The sequence below is a fragment of the Macaca nemestrina genome, chromosome 7 (assembly GCF_043159975.1).
Source record: "Macaca nemestrina isolate mMacNem1 chromosome 7, mMacNem.hap1, whole genome shotgun sequence".
Taxonomy (NCBI): domain Eukaryota; kingdom Metazoa; phylum Chordata; class Mammalia; order Primates; family Cercopithecidae; genus Macaca; species Macaca nemestrina.
Window position 1 is genome coordinate 76,504,237 of NC_092131.1, and position 13,997 is coordinate 76,518,233.

General features: G+C 38.0%; 1 protein-coding gene and 1 non-coding gene across 11 annotated transcripts in view; one reads left to right on the plus strand and one right to left on the minus strand.

The window, feature by feature from the left end:
* The window catches only part of LOC105477943 (NUBP iron-sulfur cluster assembly factor, mitochondrial), a 483,889-nt gene that overhangs the window by 388,394 nt on the left and 81,498 nt on the right, over window positions 1-13,997 (minus strand). For all 10 annotated transcript variants that reach the window (XM_071100355.1, XM_071100351.1, XM_071100354.1 and 7 more), the window contains exons 5-6: window positions 3,316-3,355; window positions 3,137-3,227 (exon numbers count right to left, since the gene is read on the minus strand). In XM_071100355.1, the coding sequence (XP_070956456.1) occupies window positions 3,137-3,227; window positions 3,316-3,355 (131 nt within the window). The remainder of the gene's footprint in view (window positions 1-3,136; window positions 3,228-3,315; window positions 3,356-13,997) is intronic.
* On the plus strand, window positions 13,528-13,633 carry LOC112425974 (U6 spliceosomal RNA). Its single transcript, XR_003017207.1, has one exon. It is a non-coding gene; the product is annotated as a U6 spliceosomal RNA (small nuclear RNA).

Consider the following 13,997-nt stretch of genomic DNA (forward strand, 5'->3'; position numbering starts at 1 on the left):
TGAGATCTAATACACATGTGGAAAAGGGCTCAATATTATTGATCATCAGGGAAATACAAATTAAAATCATAACAAGACACCATTTTATATTTATCAGAATGGTTAAAAGTGATGAGACTGACAACACCAAATGTCAACAAAAATGTGAAGCAACTGGAAAACTTATGAACTGTAAAAGTATTATAGAGGTATTATTTACAATAGCCCAAAACTGGAGACCACCCAAATATTCATCAACAGAAAAAAAAACACATTTTATTATATTCATACAATGGAATCCTACTTAGCAATAAAGAAGACCCAACTACTGTTATATGCAACAATAAACATGAATTTCAAAAGGCGAAGCGAAACCATATACAAAAAAGCTACATCCTGGCCAGTTGCGGTGGCTCACGTCTGTAATCTCAGCACTTTGGGAGGCCAAGACGGGCAGATCACCTGAGGTTGGGAGTTCAAGACCAGCCTGGCCAACCTGGAGAAATCCCATCTCTACTAAAAGTACAAAATTAGCCAGGCATGGTGGCGCATGCCTGTAGTCCCAGCTACTCAGGAGGCTGAGGCAGAAGAATCGCTTGAACCTGGGAGCGGGAGGGTGCAGTGAGCTGAGATCGCACTATTGCACTCCAGCCTGGGCAACAAGAGTGAAACTCTGTCTCCAAAAAAAAAAAAAACAGCTACATCCTGTATAATGCTATTCATTTGAAATTTAAAAACATGTAAAACTCATTATGGTGACAGAAATCACAAAGATTGTCTATGGGTATGGGATGAATCAGAAGGGGGCCCAAGGAAACTCTCTTGGAGGATGGAAATGCTATTTAGTTTGATTGGGTTACGATTACATAGGTATATATATTTATCAAAAATCACTGAACTATATACTGAAAATCTATGCATCTCATTGTATGCATAATTTTAGCTCAACAAAGTATTGTCAGGGAGAAAAAGAAAAAACAAAACAACTTAACCAGACTTCTAGTTCAGGATGTCAGAATGACCACAGTATTTTTCTTCTCCCCATAAATGGGTACTAGGAGGGAAAATGAGAGGATGTTCTGGATCACTGGTATTGTTCTAGTTATCTTGTCCTGAATGATGATTATATAGGTGTTTCAACTTTGGGATAATTTATCTATTTATACTCATGATTTGTACATTCTTCTATATATATGTTATATCCAATTGTTTAAAATGAGCTGATGAATCAGGTACCCCCTACAATCCACCGCTGTACAAAAGTTCTATCTAGCTACTGAATTTTCGCTAAGGATGTTAAATTTACCAAATAACGGTTTGGTTTCTAAATCAAAACAAAAGTGAAAACACTCCTTAGCTCTGATGATCTGCACTAGTCCCACTGTAGGCCTAAAATAACAGCTTTTCAGCTCCCAATAAAATGCACACATGAAAGTGACTTCACAAAAGACTGTAAGATAGATACACTCTAGGTAACCACTAAGCACCCCAATAATATATGAACACATTTTCTTATCCTATCGTTACCCTGATATTCTATAGTATGTGGCTGAAAATGTATCCACCAGGCTTCTCAAAATAAACTGTAACTTTTTTTTGAGACGGATTCTTGCTCTGTCACTCAGGCTGGGGTGCAGTGGCGCCATCTCAGCTCACTGCAAGCTCTGCCTCCCAGGTTCCGGGTTTACACCATTCTCCTGCCTCAGCCTCCCGAGTAGCTGGGACTACAGGCGCTGGCCACCACGTGGGGCTAATCTTTTTGTATTTTTAGTAGAGACGGGGTTTCACCGTGTTAGCCAGGATGGTCTCAATCTTCTGACCTTGTGATTCGCCCATCTCAGACTTCCAAAGTGCTGGGATTACAGGCGTGAGACACTGCACCTGGCCAATAAACTGTAACTTCTATACAATTTATGTGTCAGAGAGCTTGTTTTTGCCAAACCTTCATTTGGACCTCTGCTAGACTACCAAATTCTCTGAATATTTTTTGAGAATAACAACATGTAAAATCTGATGCTGAAGTGTTGTGGAGGTAGCTAAATTTAAAAATCAAATATATATAATGCAGGCAATTTACACAACTATTCTATATTATCTGATGGTATTTAGCATTAGAGAAAACAGGTTGGTTAATCAAGACAAATAAAGGTCAAGGTCACAAAGGAATTGGTGGGGATGGGGTGGTTTGGTGAGTTTAAGTGAAATGACTAACTATGGGATCTGAAAGTAAAAGAGGAGAAAATGAAACCAAGAGACTTAAATTACTAGGACCAAAAATCAAACAGCACACTTATCACAATTCAAGCAGCAAAAGTGGTAGAAAGGCAAGATGTTATAGTGAAAAAAGAAGAGTTTCAGAGTTCAAGACATATTTCATCTAAATTGTATACCTGAAAATGAATATAGGAGTATCTACCATTAGAATTATCAACCTATTGTATGGTTCCTGACCCAAAGTAGAATCTGAATAAATAAAAGGTAACTGTTATAAGTTGATGAAATAAATGCAAATTACTTTTAACTTTTACCTAGAAGACAATTACAAACTCACATCTACTGAGAAAAAAAATAAAACTTATTCCAAGCCAACTATAAATAACATATAGCCCAAATGATATTTTTAGATTATCCAATCAAATGTTCTCTTCTTTTCTTAAGGCTAAATTAAAGTTGATTGGACAGATATTACACATGCAAATATATAACTATATATACTCAAAACAAAATTTCACTTTTTTCTGGAGCAATTTTAAATCACAAGTACCATGGTTTATATAATTTTTTTCTACATCTGACAATTTCTACACTGTCCTTATAACTCAATATTGACTACAATGAGATTAACCACAAATCTAAAGGTGGCAGATTACTTGTAAAAATAGATTTGCTCTTCTTACTGCAGACACAGCCAAAGCAAGAAAACAGTATTCAGTAAGACAATAGAATTTTTAGTACTCACAAACAATGGGAAAGATTAAATCATGTTAACAGTGAAGTTTGGTTGGCACCACATTAACTCATTAGGTGCCATATTACACATTATACATTCATAGCATCAACTGATTCCTGAATGCAAATTTTAACAATTCTCCAATCAGCAAATGTATTAACCGCAGCTCTGCCAATGATAAAATGATATTTAAGGCAATATTCTTACCTGCCTCAACAGTTTCTCAATGGCCGACATTACCATAAGGCCTCTCCAAACTACTGGTTCATTTTCTTCAACCAGAAAGCCCATAGACATACTGCAACAGTAATACAAAAATACAACTAATTTGTATAAATTAATCAATATTATTCAGAAAAGAAACATTAAAAAAAAAATATGCTCACCAAGCAATACCATAATTCAAGAGAGGCCTCATTAGGTTGCCTGGAAAAAAAAAAAAAAAAAAATCCTCTCTTTTAGAAGAATAAAACACAATACGTAAACATTCTGGGTTTTTTTCCCCATCTTTTTAGAAATATTATTTTTTCAATTAACAGAAATTGCATATGTTTATGGGGTACAATGTAATGTTATGATACATGTCTACATTGTGGTAGAATAATAAAAATAAATAATAAAACCATGCCAATTAGCATTCCACATCACCTCACTTACTTCTTTCTTTGCAGTAAAAACATTTAAAGTCTACTCTTGTAACAATGCTGAAATATACAAAAAATGATTGTTAACAATAGTCAGCATGCTGTGCAACAGATCACTGGAACTTATTCCCCCGTCTAACTGAAACTTCGCACCACTTAACTAACATCTCCCCTTTGCCCATCCATCCTTCCAGGATCAAAGAATACCAAACTGGAAATACAAATAGGCTGCTCATATTGTGCAATTTAACTTTCAACTAAATATACCTCAATTTGCAACAGTTTAAACATTATACCAAGCATACTACTAATATTCCCAATAGACACAACATTGATAAATAGTTGAGACATAATTTTATTAAGAAATAATTCAAATAAAATTTTAAATATGTTTCTAAGAAACAGCCTCAATATCAGGCACAATTGCTCACACCTGTAATCCCAGCACTTTGGGAGGCTGAGGTGGGTGGATTACTTGAGGTCAGGAGTTCGAGACCAGCCTAGCCAACATGGTGAAATCCTGTCTTTACTAAAAATACAAAAATTAGCTGGGCATCGTGGTACACGCCTATAGTCCCAGCTATTCAGGAGGCTAATATGAAAGAATCGCTTGGACCTGGGAGGCAGACATTGCAGTGAGCCCACATTGTGCCACTGCACTCCAGCTGGGTGACAGAGCAAGGCTCTGTCTCAAAAAAAAAATAAATATCCTCAATAAAATAACTCAAATACAATTTTACAATTTTTCTAAAAAATAGCCTCAGTAACTAATTTTGCCCACCAATTTTATTCATATACAAAGATACATAAATAGAAAAATTTTATATATATGCTAATCTAATATGTGCATACATATATGTGTATATTTGCACACACACATACACATCTAATCAGTCCTTCCTACACTGGAGTGTTACTAGTTATTTGTTCCTTTACTTAGCTTAAAAAGTGTAAAAATCCACAAAAGTAGACAAACTCAATTTTGAAATCTGAGATGAAAAATTGCATTAATCTGTAGAGAAAAGCAATCTACTGCTTATGGTGAAATAAAAAAAAATTATATAGGCAACAAATGGTTACAATAAAATATAATTTGTTTTATCAAACTATGCAATCACCTTCACACCCACTCTTGCTTTCATATCCTACTTCTCTACCATAACAAACTACCACAGAAGCCATCTTAATTAATATGATTTGGACAAGTACTGAGCAAAAAGTTTAGAACAAAGTCATAAAACCTAGTAGTATCCTGTTTTCAGATTTCAAGATACGTTCTTCAGGGTTTTTCTCCTCTGTAAAGAGACTGAGACTGAAAACTGTATAAAGCATATATGCATGGATTATATAAGAAATCCTCGGCCGGGCGCGTTGGCTGATGCCTGTAATCCCAGTGCTTTGGGAGGCCGAGGAGGGCGGATCACGAGGTCAGGAGATTGGGACCATCCTGGCTAACACGGTGAAACCCCGTCTCTACTAAAAATACAAAAACTTAGCCAGGTGTGGTGGCAGGCACCTGTAGTCCCAGCTACTCAGGAGGCTGAGGCAGGAGAATGGCATGAACCTGGAACCTGGAAGGCGGATATTACAGTGAGCCAAGATCGTGCCACTGCACTCCAGCCTGGGCAACAGAGCAAGACTCCGACTCAAAAAAATAAAAAAAGAAAGAAATCCTCTGCCATACTTCATTCATTGAATCCCTACTCATAGAAAAAGCCATGGTCCTTCATTAAAGGAATATGCAAAGAGTATATGTTTATAGTTTTCTTCTTTAATTTCTGACTAAACTAACTAGTTCAATCTCCCCATACCTAATTTGAAAGCAATATATTTCTTCTATGTAATTTTCTCAATTCTTTCCAAAGCATCCAATTATAACCTTTCACTATCAGGGTTGGCAATATTTTCTGCCATTTTCTTCAATTACCATATGAATACAGATTAAAGAATCTGAATTATCACATGGTTTTTCACTTTTGATCTGCTAAAACCGTGAGTTACACTAAGAGATTTTTCCTAATTTGGAACCAAACTTGCTTTCCTGGATTAAACCCAATTTAATTTTAATGTAGTTATTTTATACAATGCTGAATTTGGTCTGCTAATATTTGCTTAACATGATACCAGTATGTCAAAGAGATATCTGCACTCCTATGTTTACTGCAGCACTATTCACAACAGTCAAGATATGAAATCAACCTAAATGTCCAACAATAGATGAATGGATAAAGAAAAGTTGGTATATAGACACAACAGAATACTACGCATCCACTAAAAAGAATGAAATCCAACTAACTAGGGAGGTGAAAAATCTCTACAATGAGAATTACAAAACACTGCTCAAAGAACACAGAGATGAGACAAATAAATGGAGAAGCATCCCATGCTCATGGATAGGAAGAATCAATAACATTAAAATGGCTATACTCCCCAAGGCAATTTACAGATTCAATGCTATTCCTATCAATCTACCAATGACATTCTTCGCAGAACTAGAAAAAACTATTTTAAAATTCACAGGCAACCAAAAAATAGCCCAAATAGCCAAGGCAATCCTAAGCAAGAAAACAAAGCTGGAGGAATCATGCTACCCAACTTCAAACTATACTACAGGGCTACCATAACCAAAACAGCATGCTATTGGTACAAAAGCAGGCACATGGACCAATGGAACAGAATAAAGAGCCCAGAAATAAGGCCACACAACTACAACCATCTGATTCTCAATAAAGCTGACAAAAACAAGCAATGGGGAAAAGATTCCATAAAAGGTGCTGGGATAAGTGGCTAGTCATAAGTAGAAGATTGAAGCTGGAACCCTTTCTTATACCACATATAAAAATCAACTCAAGATGGATTAAAGACTTAAATGTAAAAGCCAAAACTATAAAAATCCTGGAAGACAACCTAGGTATTACCATCCTGGACATAGGAATGGGCAAAAATTTCATGACAAAGGAAGCAAAAGCAATCACAACAAAAGCAAAAATTGAAAAGTGGGATCTAATTAAACTTAAGAGATTCTGCACAGCAAAAGGAACTATCAACAGAGTAAACAAACAACCTATAAAACGGTAGAAAACCTTTGTAAATTATACATCTGACAAAGGTCTAATATCAAGCCTCTATAAGGAAGTTAAATTTACCGGAGAAAAACAAACAACCCCATTAAAAGTGGGCAAAGGACATGAACAGATATTTCTCAAAAGAAGACATACATGCAGCCAACACACATATGAAAAAAAAATCAGTATCACTGATCATGAGAGAAATGTAAATAAAGATCACAATGAGATACCAATTCACACCAGTCAGAATGGCTATTATTAAAATACCAAAAAATTACAGATGTTGGCAAGGTTACGGGGAAAAGGCAACACCTACACACTAGTGATGGAAGTGTAAATTAGCTCAACCATTCTGGAAAGCATATGGTGATTCCTCAAAGAGCTAAACACAGAATTACCATTCAACCCAGCAATTCCATTACTGGGCATATACCCAGAGGAATATAAATCATTCTACCATAAAGACACATGCACACGAATGTTCACTGCAGCACTATTCACGATACCAAAGACATTAAATCAACCTAAATACCCATCAATGACAGATTGGATAAAGAAAATGTGGTACATATATACCATGGAATACTAGGCAGTCACAAAAAAAAAAAAAAAAAGATCATGTCTTTTGCAGGAAGATGGATGGAGCTGGAGGCCATCATCCTTAGCAAACTAATGCAGGAACAGAAACCCAAATACCTCGTGTTCTCACTTACAAGTGGAAGCTAAATGATAAGAACTTACAGACACAACGAAGGAAACAACAGACAGTGGGGTCTACCTGACAGGGGAAAATGGGAGAGGGAAGAGAGCAAAAAATATAACTATTGAGTACTAGGTTTAATATCTGGGAAATGAAATAATATGTACAACAAACCCCTGTGATATATTTAGCTAAGTAACAAACCTTCATATGAACTTGCAAACATAAAATAAAAGTTAAAAAAAAAAAAAAAGGAATGAAATTCTGTCATTTTCACAAACATGAATAAGCCTGGAGGACATTAAGTGAAATAAGCCAGACACAGAAATTCAAATCCTACATGCATTAACAATAATGTATTATGTATCTCAAAATAGCTTATAATATTTTAAATGTTCCCACAACAAGGAAATAATGTTTGAAGTGATTAATCTCCTCATTACCTTGATTTAATTATGTTACAATGCAATATACATACCAACACATAAAATTGTGCACCATAAATATATACAATTATGTGTCAATTAAAAATAAAACTAAGGCCAGGCACAGTGGTACATGCCTGTAGTCTTGGCTACTCAGGAGGCTGAGGTGCGAGAGTCAATTGAGCCCAGGAGTTTGAGTCCAGCCTGAATAACATAGTGAGACCCCATCTCTAAAAATAAAATAAATAAAAATCATTTTAAAATTTAATAAATAAGGAGCAGGGCAAAATGGTGAAATAGGAACAGTTCTGGTCCGCAGCTCCCAGCGAGACCAATGCAGAAGGCAGGGGTGATTTCTGCATTTCCAACTGAGGTACCCAGTTCATCTCACTGGAACTGGTTAGACAGTGAGGGCAGCCCACTGAGGGTAGGCAGAAGCAGGGTGGGGCATCGCCTCACCTGGGAAGTGCAAGGGGCTGGGGACCTCCCTCCCCTAGCCAAAGGAAGCCCTGAGGGACTGTGCTATCCAGCTCAGCTACTAGGCTTTTCCCACGGTTTTTGTAACCTGTAGACCAGGAAATTCCCTTGAGTGCCTACACCACCAGGGCCCTGGGTTTCAAGCACAAAACTGGGCAGCTGCTTGGGCAGACACAGAGTTAGTTGCAGGAGTGTTTCTTCATACCCCAGTGGCACCTGGCACCCCAGTGAGACAGAACCGTTCACTCCCCTGGAAAGGGGCTGAAGCCAGGAGCCAAGTGGTCTTAGTGAGTCCCACCCCCACACAGCCCCGCAAGCTAAGATCCACTGGCTTGAAATTCTCGCTGCCAGCACGGCAGTCTGAAGTTGACCTGGGACAACAGAGCTTAGCGCAGAGAGGGGCGACAAGGAATACTGAGGCTAGAGTAGGTGATTTTCCCCTCACCATATTAAGGAAGCCGCCAGGAAGTTCAGACTGAGATTCCTCCTCACTGGGCAGGGGATCTCTGAAAGAAAGGCAGCAGCCCCATTCAGGGGCTTATAGATAAAACCCCCATCTCCCTGGGACAGAGCACCTGGGGGAAGGAGTGGCTATGGGCACTGCTTCAACAGACTTAAACATTCCTGCCTCCTGGCTCTGAGGAAAGCAGGAATCTCTTAGCACAGCATTCGAGCTCTGCTAAGGGACAGACTACCTCCTCAAGTGGGTCCCTGACACCTGTGTCTCCTGACTGGGAGATACCTCCCAGCAGGAGTTGATAGACACCTCATACAGGAGAGCTCCAGCTGGTAACTGGCGGGTGCCCCTCTGGGACGAAGCTTCCAGAGGAAGTAGCAGGCAGCAATCTTTGCTGTTCTGCAGCCTCCACTGGTGATACCCAGGCAAACAGGGTCTGGAGTGGACCTCCAGCAAACTCCAGCAGAAGTGCAGAATAGGGGCCTGACTGTTAGAAGGAAAACTAACAAACAGAAAGCAATAACATCAACATTAACAAAAAGCACGCCTATGCAAAAAACCTATCCTAAGGTCATCAGCATCAAAGATCAAAGATAGATAAATCCACAAAGATGAGGAAAACCCAGCACAAAAATGCAGAAAATTCCAAAACCAGAATGCCTCTTCTCCTCCAAGTGATCACAACTCCTCTCCAGAAAGTGCACAAAACTGAACGGAGAAAAGAGTATGATGAATTGACAGAAGTAGGCAGAAGGTGGGTAATAATAACAAATTCCGGCGCACTAAAGGAGCATTTTCTAAGTCAATGGAAGGAAGCTAAGAACCTTGATAAAAGGTTACAGGAAATGCTAACTAGAATAACCAGTTTAGAGAAGAAGACAAATGACCTGATGGTGCTGAAAAACAAAGCACGAGAACTTCATGAAGCATATACAAGTATTAATACCTGCATCGATCAAGTGGAAGAAAGGACATCAGAGATTGAAGATCAACTTAATGAAATAAAGCATGAAGACAAGATTACAGAAAAATGAATGAAATGGAAAGGACAAAGCCTTCAAGAAATATGGGACTATGTGTAAAGACTAAACCTATGACTGATTGGTGTACATGAAAGTGATGGGGAGAATGGAACCAAGTTGGAAAACACTCTTCAGGATACTATCCAGGAGAACTTCCCCAACCCAGCAAGAAACGCAAACATTCAAATTCAGGAAATACAAACACCACTAACATAACCCTCGATAAGAATAACCCCAAGACACAGAATCGTCAGATTCACCAAGGTTGAAATGAAGGATAAAATGTTAAGGGAAACCAGAGAGAAAGGTCAGATTACCTACAAAAGGAAGCCCACCAGACTAATAGTAGATCTCTCTGCAGAAGCCCTACAAGCCAGAAGAGAATGGGGGCCAACATTGAACAGTCTTAAAGAAAAGAATTTTCAACCCAGAATTTCATATACAGCCAAACTAAGCTTCATAAGTGAAAGAGAAATAAAATCCTCTAGAGACAAGTAAATACTGAAGGATTTTGTCACCACCAGGCCTCTGTACAAGAGCTCCTGAAGGAAGCATTAAATATGGAAAGGAAAAACCAGTACTAGCCACTGCAAAAACATACCAAAATATAAAGACCAATGGCACTATAAAGAAACCACATCAACTAATATGCGAAATAACCAGCCAGCATCATGATCAAATTCACACATAACAATATTAACCTTGGCTGGGAGCAGTGGCTCACGCCTGTAATCCCAGCACTTTGGGAGGCCAAGGCAGGCTGATCACAAGGTCAGGAGTTCAAGACCAGCCTGACCAATATGGAGAAACCACACCTCTACTAGGAATACAAAACTTAGCTGAGTGTGGTGATGCACACCTGTAGTCCCAGCTTCTAAGGAGACTGAGGCAGAAGAATTATTTGAATCCGGGAGGCGGAGGTTGCAGTGAGCCAAGATTGCACTACTGCACTCCAGCCTGGACTGAAGTTTTGTCTCGAAAAACAAAACAAAACAAATACACACACACACACACACACACACAAACACACACATATATATACACACACACACATATATATAACCTTAAATATAAATGGGTTAAATGCCCCAATTAAAAGACACAGACTGGCAAATTGGATAAAGAGTCAAGACCCATCAGTGTGCTGTATTCAGGAGACCCATCTCATGCAAAGACACACATAGGCTCAAAATAAAGGGATGGAGGAATATTTACCAGGCAAATGGAAAGCAAAAAAAAAAAAAAAAAAAAAAAAAAGCAGGGGTACAATCCTAGTCTCTGATAAAACAGACTTTAAACCAACAAAGATCAAAAAAGACAAATAAGGGCATTACATAATGGTAAATGGATCAATGCAACAAAAAGCACTATCTTAAATAAATATACACCCAATACACGAGCACCCAGATTCATAAAGCTAGTTCTTAGAGACCTACAAAGAGACTTAGACTCCCACACAGTAATAGTGGGAGATGTTAACACCGCACTGTCCATATTAGACACATCAATAAGACAGAAAATTAACAAGGAGATTCAGGACTTGAACTCAGCTCTGGATCAAGTAGACCTAATAGACATCTACAGAACTCTCCACCCCAACTCAACAGAATATACATTCTTCTCAGAACCACATCGCATTGATTCTAAAATTGACCATATACTTTGAAGTAAAACACTCCTCAGCAAATGCAAAAGAACAGAAATCATAACAAACGGTCTCTGCAACTACGGTGCAATCAAATTAGAACTCAGGATTAAGAAACTCTCTGTTTTCAGATGACATGATTGTATCTTTAAAAAAAAAAAAAAACCCATCGTCTGAGTACAAAAGCTCCTTAAGCTGATAAGCAACTTCAGCAAAGTCTCAGGATATAAAATTAATGTGCAAAAATCACAAGCATTCCTATACACCAATAACAGACAAACAAGAGAGCTAAATCATGAGTGAACTCCCATTCACAATTACTTCAAAGAGAATAAAATACCTAGGAATCCAACATACAAGGGATGTGAAGGACCTCTTCAAGGAGAACTACAAACCACTGCTCAAGGAAATAAGAGAGGACACAAACAAATGGAAAAATAGTCCATGTTCATGGATATGAAGACTTAATATCGTGAAAATGGCCATACTGCCCTAAGTAATTTACAGATTGAATGCTATTCCCATCAAGCTACCATTGACTTTCTTCACAAAATTAGAAAAAGGTACTTTATATTTCATATGGAACCAAAAAAGAACCCACATAGACAAGACAATCCTAAGCAAAAAGAACAAAGCTGGAGGCATCATGCTACCTGACTTCAAACTATACTACAAGGCTACAGTAACCAACACAGCATGGTACTGGTACCAAAACAGATATATGGAACAATGGAACAGAACAGAGGCCTCAGAAATAACACCACACATCTACAACCATCTGACCCTTGACAATGACACAAGCAATGGGAAAAGGATTCCCTATTTAATAAACAGTGTTGGGAAAACTGGCTAGCCGTATGCAGAAAACCGAAACTGGACCCCTTCCTTACACCTTATACAAAAAATTAACTCAAGATGGACTAAAGACTTAAATATAAGACCTAAGACCATAAAAACCCCAGAAAAAAACCTAGGCAATACCATTCAGGACATAGGCATGGGCAAAGACTTCCTGACTAAAACACCAAAAGCAATGGCAACAAAAGCCAAAATTGACAAATGGGATCTAATTAAACTAAAGAGCTTCTACATAGCAAAAGAAAACTATCATCAGAGTGAACAGGCAACCTACAGAATGGGAGAAAATTTTTGCAATCTACCCATCTGACAAAGGTCTAATAAACAGAATCTACAAGGAACTTAAACAAATTTACAAGAAAAAAACAACCCCATCAAAAAGTGGGTGAAGGATATGAACAGACACTTCTCAAAAGAAGACATTAATGTAGCCAACGAACATATGAAAAAATACTCAGCATCACTGGTCATTAGAGAAATGCAAATCAAAACCACAATGAGATAGCATCTCAAGCCAGTTAAAATGGTGATCACTGAAAAGTCAAGAAACAACAGATGCTGGAGAGGATGTGGGGAAACAGGAACGTTTTTACACTGTTGGTGTACCATTTGACCCAGCAATCCCATTACTAGGTATATACCCAAAGGATTATAAATCATTCTACTATAAAGACACATGGACATGTATGTTTACTGCAGCACTATCTACAATAGCAAAGACTTGGAACCAACCCAAATGCTCATCAATGATGGACTGGATAAAGAAAATGTGGCACATATACACCACAGAATACTATGCAGCCATAAAAAATGATGAGTTCATGTCCTTTGCAGGGACATGGACAAAGCTGGAAACCATCATTCTCAGCAAACTAACACAGGAACAAAAAAACCAAACACTGCATGTTCTCAATTATAAATGGTAGTTGAACAATGAGAACAGATGGACACAGGGAGGGAAACATCACATACCAGGGCCTGTAGGCAGGTGGGGGGCAAGGAGAGGGATAACATTAGAACACATAACCTAATGCATGCGGGGCTTAAAACCTAGATGACAGGTTGACAGATGCAGCAAACCACCATGGCACACGTATACGTATGTAACAAACCTGCACATTCTGCACGTGTATCTCAGAACTTAAAGTATAATAAATAAAATAAACATAAATATAAAAAATTAATAATTTGTAATGCATATTTTAATTCTTGTAGTTAATAAATGACAAATTATAAATTGAAAGCTCAGAAATGTGAGCAGATTCATCACTGTATTAAATGTGTTTCTTTAAAATTTAACAGGTACTCACTTTGGCAGCACATAAACTGAAACTGGAATGATACAGAAGATTAGCATGGCCCCTGCAGAAGGATGATATGGAAAATTTAACAAAGAAAAAGCACACTGAACTAAAAATGTACAGCATATACATTAAAGAGAAAGTCATACGCAAAGATATTAGAAAAGATAGAACTTTGTTGTACTAGAGTGAGAAGGATGCAGCATTGTGGCAACTGAAATAGTTATCTTTTCTTATGTATCAGTAAATAAAATTAACATTGCCTAAAAGCATTTTGCTTTAGTTATAAAAATTACCAGAAATGGGCCAGATGCAGTGGCTCACACCTGTAATCCCAGAACTTTGGGAGGCCGAAGCAGGTAGATCATGAGGTCAGGAGATCGAGACCATCTTGGCTAATACTGCAAAACCCCGTCTCTACTAAAAATACAAAAAATTAGCCGGGCGTGGTGGCAAGCACCTGTAGTCCCA